Source organism: Myotis myotis, unplaced genomic scaffold (assembly GCF_014108235.1).
Source record: "Myotis myotis isolate mMyoMyo1 unplaced genomic scaffold, mMyoMyo1.p scaffold_m19_p_8, whole genome shotgun sequence".
Taxonomy (NCBI): domain Eukaryota; kingdom Metazoa; phylum Chordata; class Mammalia; order Chiroptera; family Vespertilionidae; genus Myotis; species Myotis myotis.
In genome coordinates, this window is record NW_023416390.1 from 41,370,864 (window position 1) to 41,391,936 (window position 21,073).

Sequence of the window (21,073 nt, forward strand, 5' to 3'; positions counted from 1 at the left end):
GTCCCCTTCCTCCAGAGACATGGGGAAGAGAAAAGTCTCTACACAAAGAGGAAGGGTGATTGTTGACAGTAAAGAAGGGATGGTGGCCATAATCTGACAGCCTACAGGACTTCAGGAGGGCCAGGTCTTCTCTTTTCTTGTTAGAGAAGGAGCAGTGGTGGATATCCGCAGGTGATGAAGGCTGGATGTATGTCCTGTGGCCTTGTGCTGTCTTGGGAAGATGATCACCAGATCCTACCTTATAGGGGCAAGCGATATGCAGACCTGACTCTTCACAAGAGTGGTCAGGCATTTTTTTTTAACATATTTTATTAATTTTTTACAGAGAGGAAGGGAGAGAGATAGAGAGTTAGAAACATCGATGAGAGAGAATCATCGATCAGCTGCCTCCTGCACATCTCCCACTGGGGATATGCCCGCAACCCAGGCACATGCCCCCGACCGGAATCGAACCTGGGACCTCTCAGTCCGCAGGCCGACGCTCTATCCACTGAGCCAAACCGGTTTCGGCTGAGTGGTCAGGCATTTAAGGGTCTGGTTACCTAGGCAGATCAGGGGCGGTCATGTCTCAGAGGCTAACTGCACTGCCCACCCCCAAGCAACCCACCAATCCTTTAAACATGTAGCTAAAAGCCAATCACATTGGTTCATTTCAAACACAACTCTGGTGCCTACATTCAAACTACTATATCAGTGAAGGCAATGGACAAACTCCCAAATCACTGTGATTTAATACATTAGAAGTTTAGTTTTTGCTCATGTTAAAGCCCAGGTGGATGTTCCTGATCAGGGGCAGAAGGCAGGGTGTTCCCGTCTCCAGGTTTGAAATTGTTCAGCAGCAGCTATGAATGACTTGCCCAGTGAACCATTTTATAGATTCTTCAGATCTCTAACTGCAGGTGCTGAACCCAATACATCCTCTGATGTACATTTGGTAGTTTCTTCTCCAATTTCGATGAACACACCAAGTTTGTCAGTCTGGGGACTCATGATGTCAGTAGCTATTTTCTGTTAATCAGAGATAATTTATTTTATCAAGATGTGCTTTAACTGTACAGTTAAAGTGTAAAGTATATTTCCAATTTCTGTGAATTTTCTGCCTTATAATAACCTACCTGAAGCTTTGCCCAAAAATATGCAGCAAGTGAATGATCCTTATTTTGAAATCTCAGTTTTGAAACTGTTGGTCTTTCTTTTTATAAAAGCTACAAAGGAATATTTTAAAGTGATATAAAGCTCATCTTCAGTGCTGTCAGATGCTTGCTGCGAGGGCTATGGGGCAAGTAATCATAGTTATCCACCTGCTGGGTGTTCTCTTTGTGACTGTGTTAAATATTTAATGGAGTCCCCTCCTTGCGGTGAGCAGAGCGACTTAGGGGGCGACCCACAGTGATTCCTTGCCTGCTGTCTGGCTGTTCAAGTTGACTCTTAGCAGTAGTACCTGCTGGGCTTGATAGCATACATGGTTTTATAGCCAAGCTCCTTAGTTTATGGGTGGAAAATTATGACAGAATGGTTATATAAGGATAGTCACAGACTGGAACTAAATGTCTGAGTTTTAAATTTTGCAATGCTATGAAGATCATAATATGTTTATTCTGTTACAAGAATCTGTGATCCTTGAAAAGGATAGAAGATGAAAATGACCTATTAAATATAACTGATTATATTTATTTATAGTGGCTTAAGAAACACACATTCATGAGTTATGTTCGTGGATATTGTAGTTTTATCGGACATTTGCTCCTTGGGAGGGGGTATCCATGCTTTTGAATTTTAAGTCACATATCACAACTCTGCAAAGTCTATTTTACTAGAGTAGCAGCCAAATTTACAGTTCTTTCAGAGGCTTACAGTGCCCTACGCAATCTGGTTTCTGATTATCCACCCCCAGCCCTCTCTCATACTCCTCCAGCCACACTGGTCTCCTTGTAATTCCTAGAACATGCAGCTCGCACACCTGTCTCAGGGCCTTTGCACTGGCTACTCCTTCAGCTGAAATACTTGTACCCCAATTGCTGTATAACTCACATCCTCACCTCTTTAAAATCATCATTCAGTTGTTACCTATTAGCAAGGCCTGATGTCCTTGGTATTCCTAATCCCTTTTATTCTGAACTATTTTTTTCCCTTAATCCCAAACACCTTCTAACATATAATTTCTTTATGTATTTTTGTATTGTTTACCATTTGTCTTCCCTCATAGAATGTAAGCTCAATGAAGGTCAGGATTTTGTCAGTTTTGTTCACTGATGTATCTCCAACAACTAAAACGATGTTTAGTATACAATAGACATTCTCATTGAGTATTGTTTAGTTTTGTTGAATATATTATCTATATTATTAATAAATATATTCAATATTATGTGGCTGTCATGGCTCAGTGGTTGAGCATTGACCTATGAACCAGGAGGTCACAGTTCAATTTCCAATTGGGGAATGCCTGGATTGAGGGCTTGATTCACAGTGTGGGGCGTGCAGGAGGCAGTCAATGATTCTCTCTTATCATTGATGTTTCTATCTCTCCTCCATTTCTCTCTGAAATCAATAAAAATATATTTTTAAAATATAGATTTAAATACTATTAAATGTAGAATAACTTGGTGTAGAACGTATTTTAATATATTTGTAGAAAAAGGTAAGGAAGAAGTTATATCAAACTGTTAATGGTTGTCATTTCTAGAGATGGCAAGGTCAGTGCTTTTGATTTTATTTTTACTTAAAAGTTTCACAAGTGTTTATATTATTTTTGTATAATCAGGCAAAATTATAAAGATGCTTTAAAATTGTAGCCCCTTTATATTTTATATTTTACCAAGCTATCATGAGCCCTCTAAAAACTATAAACTATTATTGAAAGCCAGAATTGAAATAACATAAGATCTAGGTAAATTAAGTTGCCTTGCTATATCCTTAGGGAATTCAAATAGATTACTTTCTATTGCCTTTGCCTGCATGGAGTGTTGCTTGGATATTATTCTAAGATCCTTGTCTGAAACTGTCCCAATAGCATGCAGATAAAGTACATTTGCAGATGACCTGCCATTGCATCAGGTGGCTTCTTGTATTGCATATTTTATTTACAAATATCTTCACCATGATGCAATTATTCTGGCTTTGCTTTAGTTGGCATTGTGCTTGAGAATTCAACTCCCAGTAGTTAGCTGTGCTCTAGAACATCATCTGTGAAGATTTCTGCTCTTCTTTTTCATATGAGATTCAAAAGAACACCTTAAAACAAATACACTAATGCACAGCAAGCCATTATTTAGTCAACATAAGGTACAGTATTCTACTGCTTAATTTAATATATCCTTCCATAGTGTAGTGATGAAAAGAATTTCAGAACCATTATGTGAAGAGTTTGTTTTCTGCCTGCAACAGGAATGAATAATTGGACTCAACATTTAAATGGGAAAGGTGCAGGAAGGGGAATGGCAAAAAATAACTAAAAAGTATGGCAGGATTTATGCATGAATGTCTTGGCAGTCTATGTATGTGTCACAAATTCAGCAGTGGGTAAACCCATCAGTGCCTAGTTCCCCTCTGCCATGGTGGCCAATGCCCAGAGTTACACAGTCATCTAAGGTATTATGATCTGAACTCTGTCATTCTCCAGTCATACACAGTTCTTCTATATGAAGTTCTTTCCCTGACCTTCTTTATTAAAGCCTGTTATAGACAACTCAATAGTTCTTACCCTTATCGTGAGCACTTAAGGATAATGGGGCTACATCTCTGAGATCCTTCAACATAGAGAATTAAAGTCCATTTCGCCTGTCAGATCTTAATAGGAAAATACCCCTGCAATCTGGGATACTGAGCACTAGCCCAGCGGGACAGTTCATCGTCTGTTCCCTATAACACCTTCATAATGCCTTCTGGTCTATCACTTACGTTTCTGTTACAAAGGGAAATGCACACAATTGGAACCAGTAAGAGTTAGAGCTCTGCAGATCTGTTGAAATACATTTGCAACCAATTATTTCCCAGTTGCTGATACTTAGAGTAGGCTAGTTTGAGTAGGTATGGTAGAGATGATTGGACAGTGGATGTAAGAGTTCCAGATGACCAGGAGGGTGAGGAAGCTGAGGGGATTACTAATATGTGAAGAGAATATAGAATGGGGTAGTTGTGGGTGAAGAAGATAAATAGGAGTCCCATAGTTCTAAGAGTCAAACAAACGTTGCTGCGTAGGTTGTGGAGACAGTGCCTCAGCTAAGCCCAAAGGCCAGTTGTTATTTTTTTCTAGGAATGCTCATGTCAGGGACTTGTAGGCATTGTTGTAGGAGCCATTAGGATTGATCCCATGTGCAGGAAGGTGGGCAAAAAGAAACCGCTTCTCTGTTGTTTCAAGGAAATCAAATGACCCACTGGCAACATCTCTCGCATCTTGTTCCAGTGCCATCATTTCTCTCCAGTAGACTGGCATTTGGAGGATAAAGTTTTGTTTGAGATTATTGTTAAAGTTGTACATATCTTTCTAGGGAAAGGAAACACATTGCACATTAATAAATTATCATCAATTAATTTGACATTTTCTTTAACTACCTTTGAGAGGCTGGAAAATCTGACAAGTATGTTTTGATGGCTCCTAGAGATAAACCATCTTTAATTAGATCCGTTCACTGGGAAACTGCACTGATTTTTTGGTTAAAAAAAAAATACAAGAGTCTTTCATTTCACTGACAGTCTAAGCTTTGTTTTCCTCACCACCAGCCTCTCAAACTCTGTCCTTGTTTATCTCCTTCACCGCATGTCCTCTTTCTTCTTGGTCTGTGACCTCTGTCCTCAGCGGCTTCAGATTTCCTAAGGGAGGTTAGACAGAGCCTCCAGTTGTCCTACAGTTGACAGAGGCAATTGTGCCTACCGCTCAGTGCTGGTTCAGGACCACCAACAATTGTGGATGGCTCTCAGCAAAACAAAACAGACCCAAACCATTCTAGTGCTGCTCTGGCTAGCCCAAGACTACACATTATGCCCTCCAGATTCCTCTAAAATTGACTTCCTTCTCCTCATGCTCACTAGCATTGCTGTAATGTAGACATTGTCCTTAGGGAGAGGAAAAAACCCACTTTGTTCTTGTAGAAGATAAAGTTGATGGATGTGTTTGTTATTGTCTGGCTTCCTTTGAGCCAGTCTCTCCATTTTCAAGGTAGTCAATTTCTCTAAGTCTTATCTGATAAGTATATGAGATAATTCTTGTGAAAACCCTGAACAGGTGTCAGACATGGAGTGAAGATCCAGTAAAAGTTAGCTTCTAATCATCATTGTCATCCTTGTCTTTGGTATGGGGGCTTTGATTGATTCAGACTTGGTTAGGGTTTGGTTTCCTTGTGAGGTTTTAAATTAAAAGAGATAGGTGTACATTAAAAATTAAATTATAATGTGTCTTTTTAAATATTATTTTAAAATACTTGTTATGAGGAGTAGTAAGAGAGAAGTGAGTAGATAATCTTTAATTTCAATTAACTACTTTTATATCCTAGGCTGACCAGATATCTGGTTTTCACATAAGATCCGTTCTCTGCGTACCTATTTGGAATAGCAGCCACCAGATAATTGGTAAGACATTACCTAAATGTTCAAACATTTTTTTAAGAAATACAAATTTAATTTAAAATACACCCATATCTTTTTTTATGTGTTCCCCTTTTTATGTCTAGGATTCATCAACCTATGTCTCATACTCTTGTGTTATCTCGTAAGTGCAGACTTCTGATGAATCTACATTAATCCCATCAATGAACAAACATCTGTTCCTTTAAATAAGAACCAATATTTTTGAAGTTGGAGGGGATCTCAGAAAGTAACTAATAGGATTCTTTTACCTCAACCTTTGGAAGCTGAGGCAGAGCTGGCAGAGGGTGCAGAGATGAATAAAATCACAGAGCGAATTGCTAGCAGGGTTAGAACTGAAACTCAGGCCTCCTAACACCTAGTACAAACTCTCCCACTACATCTACATATTTACATCTATGTGTTTACACATGGATTAAATGCAAAGAAAGAAGGAACATGAATTACTAGACATATACTGAACATACATCCTTCTGTCTGGATGATTCTGAAATAAGCTACACTTTCCCCAGAATAAGGGAATTGTGGACCAAAGAAGCTTCCATTTCTTCTCTCTCTTCTTGCTCCCTTCTCTTCCTTCAAAATTCCAGTCAGGAAAATATTAAATCTAAGAAGGAAGTCTAGGCAAGAAGAGGTCAGTGATTAAAGTAAAGAAGTCATGAAGGATGTAAGCATTAGTTAAAATTATTGAAATGCAATGAAAATGTGATTTTTTTTCCTAAGAGGCATAAGGTAACTAATGTATTTGGTAATCAATGCATCTATTTGCCTCTCTGTCTCCCCTGGTTTGCCTCTTAAACTCTAAGACACTGCTACTTACCAATTTGCTAGTCTGTAAAGGTTGTCAAGACTTGAATTCTAAGAAGAAGTTTTTCATCAGTTTGCTTAATTTGCAGAAAAACATTGGTACATTATCGAACATACAGAATATTCTAAGATTTAGGAATTTGAGCCCCTAGTACAAAGCATTGAATTGCACCATGTACCGAATTTTAAATATATTTAAGTTGGAAGAGAAGAGGAAGTCCATAAGAAACACCATATGTTATCTGTTGATGTCCAATGTAAATCTCACATAAGGTCTTTCATTTCATCCCTAACAGTAAACATCTGTTATTCTTTCAAAATTAAGACTGTAGTTTGCTTGTTACATGCCAAAAGATTTGCATTTTAACTATATATGTCTTTTAGCATATGATGACTTACCTCCCTGGTGGGAAGTTAGGTGTTTTAAAGAATAGAAGCATGCTTTAGAATTATAGCTATTTTCTTTGTTTGTGCTAAATAGGGACACAGGAGAGTGATTTTTAAGATTGATGAGTTTTTTTTGGTTAAACTTATGGGTTTTAATAATCATGTCCCCACACATCTGGTATAATGCTGGAAATTAACTTTGGAAAGAAGAAGTACTGGTAGCAGTCAACAGCACTAACCTTGCTTTGAAGGTTAACTGTATCATTATCCCGAACATATTACCCCTTGAGTAATATGCTTTACAAACATGCAAACGTTGTCTCATTTAATCCTCATAACCCTCTGAGATAGCTAACATTTCAACCCCCATTTTACAGATGAGGAAATTTAGTGCTAAAAAATTTAGGTAACTTGTTCAAGTTAATACTGATAATGGAGTTGAAATTTGAACTAAGACAGTCTAACTTCAGGGCCAGTGTTAATCACTATGTCACACTGTCTCACTCAAACGTTGTGCTTCAGGGAATTGAAAAAATTAAAAATTACACACACACACACACACACACACACACACACATATATATAACTAAATATATATAACTGTGCGTGTGCGTGTGTGTGTGTGTGTGTGTGTGTGTGTATGCTAGATTTATCAGAGTTATTGTGTACAGTCATCTTGAAAACCATTTTCAGGAAATAGATTGATGCCTGGGAGAACTCCAGGCTTCATTGAGACCTACTCTGGGTCTCACAGCCTGGAAAGTAGACTGCATTTCAGCACATCTCAGAACTGCTGCCATGCACATAACAGGTACTAGAGAGACCAGAGATTAAACTGGGGTGTCTAGAGTCACTTAAAGAAGGCATTGAATCAGCTGGTGCTTACTGTATTGTAGCAACACAGTGTCTAGTGCTGAGAATGACCACATATGCCAAACTCTTCCCACAGGAGTGGCTCAAGTATTAAATAGACTTGATGGAAAACCTTTTGATGATGCAGATCAACGACTTTTTGAGGTAAGAAAATAAAGCAAGAGTTATAGCTGTGATACCAATAGTCTCCTGGTTGCAGTTTGCCCAGACTTGTAAGGATAAATAATCATTAATTATCATTATACTTAAACTGTGTGACAGAATTTAAAGGAAGATTTAAAGACTATATAGATGCTTAGGTAGTATTTGATTCTATTTTTTTTTTTTTTACTAATTAGATTATTTTGTGACCATTGATTAGTTTTATCCTCTTTTATTTTTTTGCAGAACTGAGTCAGCCACTCTCTATTCAAAGTGTTAATTGTCTTATCCTTGTCTTGTTTGGGTGTACTCAGAGCTGTGAGACCCCCTAGTCAACTCTGCCAGTTGTGTCATCATCACCTCTCTTATGTTTACAAGCTTCCTTTTCCTCCAGCCTGCCCTTCAGCTAGAGAGGTTGGCCTTGAATAGGCTCCCTTGTAGACTTTGTACTAGTGACCAACATGAAAATCCCATGATTATTTTCTTTAGCTGAGAATACCTCACAGCTTCTTTACTAATTGGTTCCAAATCAATCCTCCTTCCTCTTAACATTTAACGGTGGGTATACTCACTTGGTTTCTTTACCAACATATTTTAAAGGCTAGATACTGAAAGAGGTTGCTTTGGGTCAATTGGAATGGAATGACTAACATCAGTCCACAGCCTAAATAAAGAGCACATTTAAACAGACTCTAAGCATGTTTTGAAATGCATGAAGTCATTTCTTCACAATGACAGTAAACTAACATTTTCTCTGATGTACATTGTGAGCTATAAAGCTGTTACATGACAATAGTAATTATGAATTTTAATGTGCATATTTCCCCAAGGCCTTCCTCTGTGTACAATAAAATTATATTTTCAGGCCCATCGCTGATAACTGCCTGCTTTTATATTAGATTATTCCAATGAGTTACTGCAATTTTTAATTAGTGGGCTTTCTCTTCCTTAGGCTTTTGTCATCTTTTGTGGCCTGGGCATCAACAACACAATTATGTATGATCAAGTGAAGAAGTCCTGGGCCAAGCAGTCTGTGGCTCTTGATGTAAGTACAATATTTATGTCAGAATTGTATGCTAAAAAGCCCTAATTTTATGAGGGGGAAAATCCTTGTTAATTTCTCAATTTTTAATGATCTATTAGGTCTTAATCATGTTAGAGTCATGGGTGTGAATTTGATGAAAGCTAGAGACCCTCTCTAGAAGAATGCACAGATGAACACAATTTTATATATAATTTCAGGAAGTTCACGGATTCTTTGAAGCCCATCCATATATGTTGTATGGTTAAATATAAATTTTAAATATTAGGTTCATTAAAAGTGGTGAATCAAAAATAATTTCTCAGGATTTTAAGTGTATTATGAACTTATTTTGAACACATATAGATATTCCAGAAATTCACAACTTTTCTTGCCATAAGAGAAAACTTCCCTATGAAAATGTGTGACCCAGATAGGGGAAGCTGCTCCTGGCATTATCCAACTCCTCCCAACTCCCCCCTCTCCCCCACCCCAACACACATCCCATGAAGAACTCCAACCTCTTTCCCAGGCCTGCACCACATAACCTCAGGCCACTAAGTTCTAAAAGAACAATTCTTTTTTTAAAAAATTCTTTTTTATTAACTTCAGAGAGGAAGGAAAGGGAGAAAGAGATAAAAACATCAATGATGAGAAAGAATCATTAATTGACTACCTCCTGTATACCCCACACTGGGGATCGAGCCCAAAACCCGGGCATGTGCCCTGACGGGAATCAAACCGTGACCTTCTGGTTCCTAGGTCAATGCTCAACCACTGAGCCATGCCAGCCAGGCTAAAAGAACAATTCTCTTTTTTAAAATCTTTATTGTTGAAAGTATTACATAGGTCCTCCTTTTCTCCCATTAACCTCTTCCAGCTTACTCCTGTCCCCCACCCCCAGGTCCTCACCACCACATTGTCTGTGTCCATGGGTTATGCATATATGCATACAAATTTATTGGTTGATATGTTCCCACCCACCCTCCCCTGCCGTCCCTCTGAGGTTCAACGGTCTGTTCCTGCTTCCTATCTCCCCTGAATCCCAGCTTGTTTTGACCCAAGACCTATTTTCTTCCTGCTCTGTAGCTATTACCAAAGATTTTGTTTATATCTATGAAACACTTATTAAGTAGGGCAGATAAAATGTCAGTGCCAAGATAATACTTTATAGAGCAATCTATATATATAAAAGAGTAAGCAACCGTTCGACCAGTAGCTATGACGCGCACTGACCACCAGGAGGCAGACACTCCGACCAGTAGGTTAGCTTGCTGCTGGGGTCCGGCCAATCGACATTAGGTAAGAGGGGCCGGACACACCCTGGAGCCCGCCCACGGTCTCTCCCTGACCCTGATTGTGCACCGGTGGTGTCCCTCGGCCTGGCCTGGGCCCTCTAGCAATCCGGGACCCCTTGGGGGCTGTTGGAGAGTGGGTTTTAGCCCAATCCCTGCAGGCCAGGCTGAGGGACCCCACCAGTGCACAAATCCATGCACCGGGCCTCTAGTATAATAAAATACATACCCAATTTTCAAAATATTCTATGTACCCAGTGAGATGTTACTAGAAAATGAAACCAACGGGGAGGATAAGTCAGTAAGTCAGTGCTACCTGCAGTACTCCGAGGTTAACAAGACATAATATTATATTTATCTATTTACATACTTTTTTCTCCTATCTAAACTGTGAATTCTAGAAGCACAGAGATTTTTATCATTTTGGCAATCTTATTCCCAGTGCCTAACAGGGTGCTTAATACAGAGGAAGTATTTTTGTGGGTTTCTGTTTTATTTATTTATTTTTTTACTTTTTACTTTTATTGAGTGGTTTTTGAATGGGGGGAGGGAAGGAGAGAATGAAGGAAGGTATTTTTTTGTTCTTTCTCTGAGCTAGTTTAGCTTTGTTATATGTAACATCTTTGCAATAAAGAATACAAACATTATCTAGAGAATGAATTAATGCATAGGTGAACTGTAAAGATGCAACCCACCAATAAAAATCACTACTAGAGTGTTAAGGTCTGTGTACAGAACTATTTTCAAATCCTAGCTTTGTCATGTACCTCAGTTGGGAGTATTAAGTGAAATGATGCATGTGAATATTTTAATACTCAATAAAATCACATAAATAGCAATAATGCTACATTATCACTTGTAGGAGTATATTTATTACTGAGAAATCACCATGTATTGGGAGTAAGAGCAAAGGACAAGAATTTGGAACAGCAAATATTGAGTCATGTCTCCTTCACCATCACCAAATTCTGATCTCCAGAGTTGCCTCATCCATTGTTTCTTAGTTTCTGCAACTATAAAAAGGAGGACATACAATATACTAACCCCACCGAAACCCTACTTCCTTTTGCCATGGTATAATTCACACACACCTACACAGAACCATAGAACATCTCAAATATCCCCATATTCTTACTCCTTACCTCCCTCATAGTAGATCTTCCTCCTGTTGAGAAGGGGTTAAAATAACTGGGTTGAAGCACGAATGGTTGTTTGCCAATGAAAGTCAGCATTCTCACTGACACTCCTTTCTAATCCACAGATTCCATTAGAAAGTGCTAATATAGTCACAGTCTATTCATGAAGAATTGCTTATTTGGGTTCATAGTGAACACCCTCTTGTTTGTGTAACTCATATACCTTCTATCTTTAGACACAGACATTATTATTGACACTCCCAAATTTCCAGCACAGCTCTGAGCCCTGTGACAATCTCACCCTTTCAGAAGTTGACTTACATGTGTGGACTTGTATGTTCTGTGTGCATTATTTTGTGCCAGTGTCAGAAGTGGCATTCCCAGTCAGAATTCTGGTGTTGCCATCTTGGTTTTATCCCTCCCACCTCCACTCAACCCCTACCTCACCAGATACCAATTCTTGACTCTTGATCAGGTGGCATACACCCCTTCTTTAGTCCAAGAATCCATATACAAGAATATTAGTAGCTAGAATGATTTCTTTTCCTCCCTCCCTCCCTCCCTCCCTCCCTCCCTCCCTCCCTCCTTCCTTCCTTCCTTCCTTCCTTCCTTCCTTCCTTCCTTCCTTCCTTTCTTTTCTTTCTTCCTTTCTTTTTTTAGATCCCTAGTAACAAAATACTTAGAAGAGTAACTGTAGCATTACCATCTGATTGAGACACAACAGCCCAACAGGGCTTCTTGTTCAAAGCTAAAGAAGGGCTCAAGTTCACTCACCCATGGCTATGACTCCCCAAAGGGAACCCTCCCCTTCTCCGGGGACCTCTGAGGCACTGAAGAGTCCAACTTCTTGTGCTGTTCACAATACAGTCTTGTGTCTGTGCTGTTCCACATCCCACCTTCTTGCCAGCCCAGGGCTCAGGGAACTGAAGGCTCAGAGTTGGGGCCTGGGATCAGAGGGGAGGTCTCTGCTCACTTCATAACAATTTGCCATCGAACGTCCAGCATGAAAAGAGCATTCTCATTGCACGAGCTCTGCTTAGACTGCTAGCTGGTCAGAAAACTACCTGCAATTTCGTTTCTGGGCTCTGCAGCAAATATTTTCAAATAAATGGGAACATCAATGGATGAAAGTCATGTTCTTTCCTTTGGAAAATCAGATGTCAACTAGCACCTCCAGAGTGGAAGGATTTCTTATCTCATGACTCTGTGAAGACAAAAAATGATTTGTGGAGAGCGACTAAACCCAAACTCTGGAATGGGATCTACAGAACTATAGTATGCATTAACTTCTAAAGGAATATATATTTTTAAAATTTATGTATCAATAAATATTGTACATGAATATTAATAATATAATATTAATATTTATATTAAAAGTATGTTGTTTATATTTTTGTATTTATAACCAGCCTAGTCCAATAAGGTACTTAAGTTACTTTATAGGGATAGAAATGGTCTGGCAAAATTTTAAAGGTAAGTAACAACAATAACAGGCTGAGAGAGAGAGACAAAGAGAGAGACAGAGACAGTGAGCGCCTGTGCTCCCAAGCCAGGGACAACAGAACCACAAGCAGTGCTCTCCTTAATCATCTCATTGGCTCTTCCCTAAGGACCTGGGGTAATGACCCTCTCCCCTTTGTCCATTGTGGGAAGATTCCACACTTGGGTCTGGCCAGGTTCTTCTTCTTGTATGTCTCATTTTTGCTTATTTTTTTCAGTTTTTATCCTCCTTGATCTTGCCCAAGAAGATCTATGTCTGAATGTAGCCTTTTCATTCCTATAATCTTATTGCAGTGTCCTTTTTCAGTTGGCAGCAAGAGTGAAGGGAAATAATCCACCCCATGGCCCCCAGTGACAATAACCACCCTAGAAGCCTCTTGGTCTGGAGAGGTAAATTGAATACAAGAGTCTCATGAGAGATAGCGCAGCATTCTCTTCTGTGTTTTAAACATTCTTTCCCCCAGGCATTTTAAATAAAAATACCCACTTGGTGCATCCTCTGGAAGTAAACATTCTCCAGATAAATTCTCCGGGAAGGCTAATAATGCTCACGGAAATGCTCGGTGCTCACTAGAAGTACACGCTTCCTGCAGGCCTTGCTTGGCATCAGTGCCCCCACAGAAGGAGGCTGCTTTCCTTGTCTCAGCGAAAGGCTGTGTAGGGACAAGATTTAAAGCCTTGTGTTTGACATGGGTCTGATAAATCTAGTGAAGACTGAATGATCTTGGTCAAGCTACTTACCCACTCAATCTCAGGTTCTTCATATGTTGAATGGGTATGATAAGAAAGGTGTTTTAACAGTTAGGTAAAATTATTCAGGGAAAGTGTTTAGAGAGAGTGTTTAGTTAAAGTTAGCACCTAATGAAAGTTAGCTGTTCTATTAACCAGAGCACTTGCTGTCCTTTATTTGCATCGAGTTCAATCTCCTCAGCCCAAGATTTGCTGGAAAACTGCACTCATTGAGAGGCTGGGGAGGAGGTGTGGTATTTTGCCCCTTTTGATCTGGAAGATCATTTCCTGCTTGAAGTTTGAGCTGAAAACAGATACCCATTTCCTATATCCTTCATAAACCTTGTTTCACACCATTGAGCATCCCAGCAGCACTGCAACCATAGCTGCTATGCTCGAGGGCACTACTGCTCACTACAGTACACTACTGCTCACTGCTGCTCACCACTACTCACTACAGCTCACTACTGTTCACTATAGTATACACTACTGCTCACTGCTGCTCACCACTGCTCACTGCTGCTCACCACTGCACACTACAGCTCACTACAGCTCACTACAGCTCACTACAGCTCACTACTGCTCACCACTGCTCACTCAATGCAAGCCTGTTATCTGGGGCACGTGTTACCCTATGTGCTTCTGCAGAAAAGTCCAGGGCATGGAAATACAAAATTTCCCACGTCAAAAAATAGCCATGCAGCTCTTCTAAAACTACATATCTCCGGTGGCAACTGGCCTTCCAGAAAAGACTTGCCATGCTGGAGAGTTCCTTCCCTGTTGCCACATACTGGTCACTTCAGCTCATTTTAGTCTAAGCCACAAATGGTGAATAATAACATAAAGATACAAAATATTTTCTACTCCTTTGGCTTTTAAAAAATGAAGTAATACGTTATCATGATTTTGTTAACCATTGAATTATAAACACAATTGTTCTGATAGATGCTCTTTTTAAAGATCCTCACCTGAGGATATCAGAGAGTGTGGTAGAGTGTGTCTCTCCGCTGGGGTGGGAGAGAGGGGAGAGAGAGAGAGAGAGAGAGAGAGAGAGAGAGAGAGAGAGAGAGAGAGAAATGTAGAAAATGTAGAAATGTGAGAGAGACACATCGATTGGTTGCCTCCCTCAGGTGCCCTGATCAGGGATGGGGAGCCAACCTGCAACCCAGGTGCACTTGATCAGGAATTGAACCCATGACCCTTAGGTTCCCAGGCTGACATTCTAATCACTGAGCCACACCAACCAGGGTGATGCTTTTCTTAATTTCTCAAAATTTAGTTCTTTGCTCAATACTAAATTTCTTCTTTTTAAAAAAATATTTTTATTATATTTTATTGATTTCAGAGAAGGGGGAGGAAGAGAGAGAGATAAAAGCATCAATGATTAGAGAGAATCATTGATTGGCCACCTCCTGCACACCCCCCACTGGGGATTGAGCCCGCAACCTTGGCAAGTGCCCTTGACTGGAATCAAACCTGGGACTCTTTAGTTCGCAGGCCGATGCTCTATCCACTGAGCCAAACCAGCCAGAGCCAACTCCTTTCTTCTGACTTTATAGAATTAGTATTCTAAGTCTCATAGAGAGCAGAGATGTTCTTAAAGCTGAATACTGGAACAAAGAGAGGACTTTACTATCATTTTTAATAACTTTAATTTTATGATCATGATCATGATTTCCATTCTATGTGAGCAACCCAGAGCTTCAACGAGAAACATACTAATTTATGTTCACATTTTCTGAAAGTAAGGATCGAAGACAAAAGGGGGAGAACTTTACCTTTAAGTCCAGAGTACAGAGAAAATACAGTACAAGTGTAGATGTGGAATATCATTTCTTCATTTTGAACATCAAGGATTGTCCTTTGGGGTGTCTTTCATAGATATTGCAAATGAAGCTTTACCTAATACTGATGAGAAATTTTCCAGAAAATATGTCAGTGTATTAAGGGACACATTATACACTTTTATGATCAAAAAAGGAAAGGAATGAGGGTCAACCAGAGGGTACTGAAAGGGCATATGCAATCAAGAGCCAAGCCCCATTTATTCTACCTCCCCAAAGCCTCTCCTGTCCATTTTCTCCTTTCCAATTGCCACAGCAATCATCCTACTTAAGGGCTTCATTACCTCTTGACTGAGCAATGTTAATAGCCTTCTATTTGTTCTTCCTACACCATAATTCAGATTGCATCACTCAGGCTCTCATAGACCTTAAATTACTCCCCCATTACCTATCATACTACAAAGTTCCTGGCCTTTGAGACCCATAGAAATCTCGTACCAAACTTTCTTCTGACCCTGGCTTTCATTTCTCTTCTCAGAGTATTCTATGCTACTTACAAACTCAACTACTTCTTAGTCTACAAATCAACCACCTGCTTCTCTGCCATCTGAGCTTCACTCTAACACCCTCTCCACTTTAGTTATTTTCTATCTTAATCATAGCATCTCCGGTCAGAAGTATCCTATCAGTCAAAGCTTGATTTAAAAGTTATCTTCTCCCTAAAGCTTTTAACTCCATGTTTATTTATTCCTCTCTGTGCCTTATAGTATAGTTAATTGTGAATCTGTATGTTTTCCTCTGCTATAACATGTGTTCCTTAAAGTATGTGATCATATCTTAGAGATATTTTAAATATCACGATACTCAATAAAAGTATATTGAACAAATGAATACATGCAGCCACAAATAATTGTTTTGGTCTGGCATGTCAATATTCTAAAAGGGAAAAGCTCGGGCTATGGTGGAGGAGCTGGCAGCCACTCTGGCTGGCCATGGACTTGCGTAGTATCACCTCTGTGTTCCCTTCCCACTTTACAGGCATGAGTACAAAGTTTGTATGTATGTATGTATGTATGTATGTATGTATGTATGTATGTATTTTGGGAGGAACCTCTTCCCAGGTACCATGTCTCCTGAGGTATTTCCTTGAATGGTGATTAAGGGGCCAACCTGACTTCCTGATGGAAGAAGAGAAGTGAAAGAGATGATTCTCCGATGAGGAATCTCCTAAGCTCCAAGGAGAGAATCTTCTCTAACTGGATGATTACAAGAGCTAGACTTTCCCCCTCTTCCTTTCAAAACCTACTCTGTTGAATCATTCTTCCCCGCTCTTAGATGAACTCCCTGGTAGATTTCATGGCTCTTCTGACACACTTAGGCATAAAATAGTCTCCAAGATTCTCCCTTGCTTAGGATTAGAAGCTTATGGTCAGGAGACGGTCATAATGGATTTCTTTATCTTCATCATTTCACCTTCTCTCCCAAGACAGGAGCCAGAGGAAGGAAGGATGAAAGGGCAAAATGATATTGTCCTAACCTGGTTTCAAGGCCCTCTGTGTCAGACACCAACAGTTGCTTTTTATCATGAGTTGCCTTCATAAATTCAGAGAACTGGGGCTGTGCTCCTTTGGCAGTCCCTGATGTAGGTTTTCCTCTGCTGACTGGCAGGTTACAATCTCCTCTCAGGCCCTGGCTTCCAGTGGCCAGCCCATCCAGACCTTTCCTCTGTGGGCATCATCTCAGTCTTCCAGGAAGCCCTTTTAGTCAGCATCTTTTTTTTTTATTGTGGTAAAATAAACAAACATAAAACTTACCATTTTTAAGTGTACAGTTTAGTGGCATTGAGTACATTCACATTGTTGTGCAACTATCACCATCATTCATCTTCAGAACTTTTTCACCTTCCCCAGCTGACTCTGTGCCTATTAAACACTAACACTCATTCTTTCCACCCAGCCCTGGCAGCCAACACTACTTCACGTCTATGAATTTGAATGCTCTAGAACCTCATATACAGTAGTGCCCCCCCCCATCTGTAGTTTCTCTTTTCAGTTTCATGGGTTCAATTACCAGTGGTCACCCACGATCCTAAAATATTAAATGGAAAGTTCCAGAAATAAACAATTCATGCATTTTTAATTACATGCTGTTCAGAATGGTGTGATGAAATCACATGCTGATCTACTCTGTCCCCCGGGATGTGAATCATCCCTTTGTCCAGTGTATCCACGCTGTAGATGCTCCCCCCTCATTAGATACTTAGTAGCCTCCTCAGTTATCAGGTCGACTGTTATGGTTTCCCAGTGCTTGTGTTTGAACCCTGATTTTACCTACTAATGGCCCCAAAGTGCAAGAATGGTGATGTTGTCAATTGGATAAGCCAAGAGCAGTTATAAAGTGCTTCCTTTAAGTGAAAAAGTGAAAGTTCTCAACTTAACAAGAAAAAAAATATTATGCCAGCCAAGATTGTTAAGATCTACAAGACAAATGAATTTTCTATACATGAAATTGTGAAAAAGGAAAAAGAAATTTGTGCAAGTCTGCTGAGAGATAAACAACATTTACATCACTTTTGTTACAGTATATTGTTATAATTGTTTTATTGTATTATCAGTTATTGTTGTTAATCTCTTACTGTGACTAACTTATAAACTAAAATTTATCATAGGATATATGTATAGGAAAAAAATATAATATATATAGGGTTTAGTACTATCCATGATTTCAGGCATCTACTGGGAGTCTTGAAACATATTCACTTGGCTAAGAGGGGGGCTACTTTAAGTGGAATCATATAGTGTTTGTCCTTTTGTGATTTATGTGTCTTTTTGTGGATTATTTAACTTAGCATAATGTCTTCAAGATTCATCTGTGTTATAGTATGTGTCAGGATTTCCTTTCTTTATAAGGCTGAATAATATTCCATTTAAGTAAATGCTACATTTTGTTTCTTCATTTCTCTGTTGATAGACACTGCTGTTGCTTTTGTGGTTAGAGTCATTTTAAGCCTGGACATCTTTCAGGGGGTACATTTGACTCATTGGACAATTCACAAATCTCCAACCATTGGATTATACAAATACAGCTCTCTCCTTCTGCCCACGAACTTTTAGAATGTTTAGGCAGGTACCAGTTCCCATGCCACACTCTAGGGAAATATATATAAAGTTCTACAAGTGGTTCTCTGGAATCCCTAAGAAATTCTCAGTATGGGCTCTTTCATGAAGTCTTATTTATTTATTTATTTATTTATTTATTTATTTATTTACACAGGGCGGAGATGGGCAACAAGCACCTTAACTTGGAGGTGGCAGAACTAGTTTGGGGCATCTTCTTTCCAGGTCTTGCATATAAAGCCTGCATGGCCTAGCATCTCTCTTTAGAATGTAGTACCTGTTGATCTCAACAATAAACTCAGATAGAAAAAGTCCCATTTAAATATCCTATTACCTACCAAAATTATTATTATTATTATTTTTATTTTTATTTTTACTGTCAGCCATGATCCAGCCCTAAATGATAAACATTGACCCTTGAAAGACCCGTGTTTATTTGCAGGTGCAAAGAATACAGATATAAATTACAAAGCCAAATACAACTCATCAGCAGAAATGGAATTGTTCCCACTTGTAAATTTTTCCTTATTGAAAACATAGAATTATCTAAACATTTCACTTTTTGAAAGGCAAAAAGGAAACCCAAATGAATTACTTTCCTAAAATGGTAATGCGGGAGTTAGTTACCCCATTGTAGCCACTACTACATCTTAAGTTACTTTAAAAAACAAAACAAAACAAAACAAAAAACAGATTGGAAGCTGTTCTCTGTGAAAATGCCAGGTGCTAATTGAACTGGTGTATAAATTATGATCAAATTGTGGCTTTTGAAAAGACCCTCAGAAAATAACCATGCCACCTTTCCTGGAATTCTTTGGAGAGCACAGTGAAGACAAACCAAGTAGACTATGTAGGCTTAACTTTTCACTTGCTGCTTTTTGTTGCCCAAAGAAAGTTCTAAGAATGACATGCTGATTGGATGTTTTGCGTATTCTAACACAGTCCACACATTGGATTCAACCAGGGAGCTTTTAAAGAATATTGCTGCCTGGGCCCTTTTCTAAACGTTGAAATCTGCTTAGTTAGAAATTAATGTTCGCTTGATTATTTTTTTTACTCCAGTGAAATGGAAGTTATTTATCATGCTTTTTTTTTTTTTTTACCAAAGCATTCTTTAATCAATCTTTTCCTAATTAATAAAGATAAACATGAACTAGCATCATTTAACTCTCACTATGCAAGAAAATAAATTGAACTTTCAACAATAAAGATGAATTTTTTAAAAAAGAAAGAAAATAAACTATGCACTATGTGCTTACCTGTAGTTTGCTAGTTTTTGTTCATGTTTAATTACATAATCATTAGTAAATCATTACTTTACCCAATACAGTTACTTTTTCAAGAAAACTGTATTTTTTCTGTATTAACAGAACTGTATTTCTAATACATATTTAGACATGGATTTTGTTTAGGTAATGTAATCTTGCCTATCAAATCACCCCAAAATGTTTTCAGCATAAAACAACAGTTTTATTATTCCTCAATAGAAAATATAACTTGATGTATCATCACCCAGAAAGTTTCCCATGATTCTTCCTAGAGACACCCTCCACGCCCCCAAATACAACTACTGTTCTGATTTTTCCACCATGGATTAGTTTTACTTGTTCATCATTTCATGTAAGTGAAATTATACAATATATACTCTTTTTTATAAGACTTCTTTTAACCAGCATAATGCATTTGAGATTCATCCATGTGGGGTATATACTGTTATTTATTTTTAATTGCTGAGTAGTATTCCATTGTGGGAATCTACCACAGTTTGTTTATTTATCCTCTTATTGATCAATACATTGGTGTTTCTGTTTTGGGGCTATATGAATAAAGCTGCTATGAGCATTTTGAACAAGTATTTTTGTGAACATATGCTTTTATTTTTCTTGAACTAATACCGAGTATTAAAATTACTGGGTCCAAAGGCCAGTGTATATTTACTTTTACAAGAAACTACCAGATAATTTTTATGGGATCGTACCATAGCATTTTCCTACCAAGTGAAAATTGAAGCTTAGTTGCTTCACAGTCTCATCAATATTTGATGCTGTCTTTGTTTTTAATTTTACTCATTCTGGTAGGTATTTAATGATATTTTATTTTGGTTTTAATTGTCATTTCTCTAATGACTAATAATTTTACATACTTTTTCATGTACTTATTTACCATTTGTGTACCTTCTTTTGTGAACTGTTCAAATGTTTTGCTACTTTTAATTAGATTGCTTGTCTTTTTATTATTGAATAGTAGGAATTCTTTACATAACCTAAAGATAGAAGTGTTTGGTCAGATATGTGTGTTGTGAATATTTTCTCCAGATCTGGACCTTGCTTATTCATTTTCTTTATGGTATGTTTTGATGAGAAGATTGATATTTTGGGTTTTGATGAAGTCTAATTTATCATGAAAATAATTTTTAAGGTTATTGCTTTCTAAGAAAACTTTGCCTTCCCACAACTCAAGAATATATTCTCCTATATTTTCCTCTAAAAACTTTATAGTTTTAGCTTTTACATTTCACTCTGTGATCCACCTCAGTAATTTTTGTGTATTGTAGCAGTTGCAGTTTATTTTTTATTTGTATCATTTACTGAAAAATTATTTTTTCTTCATTAGATAACTTTGGCACTTTGTTGAAAAACAAATGACCATGTGTCATTCTATTTCAGTCCTATCTATTCTTTTCCATTGATTTGTTGATCCCGAG

At 38.4% G+C, this 21,073-nt stretch overlaps 1 protein-coding gene across 1 annotated transcript in view; it reads left to right on the forward strand.

Annotated features, from left to right (window-relative positions):
- Nucleotides 1-21,073, forward strand: part of PDE11A (phosphodiesterase 11A) — a 287,291-nt gene that overhangs the window by 145,132 nt on the left and 121,086 nt on the right. The window contains exons 7-9 of the mRNA XM_036320024.1: nucleotides 5,490-5,565; nucleotides 7,724-7,791; nucleotides 8,741-8,833. Of these exons, the coding sequence (XP_036175917.1) occupies nucleotides 5,490-5,565; nucleotides 7,724-7,791; nucleotides 8,741-8,833 (237 nt within the window). The remainder of the gene's footprint in view (nucleotides 1-5,489; nucleotides 5,566-7,723; nucleotides 7,792-8,740; nucleotides 8,834-21,073) is intronic.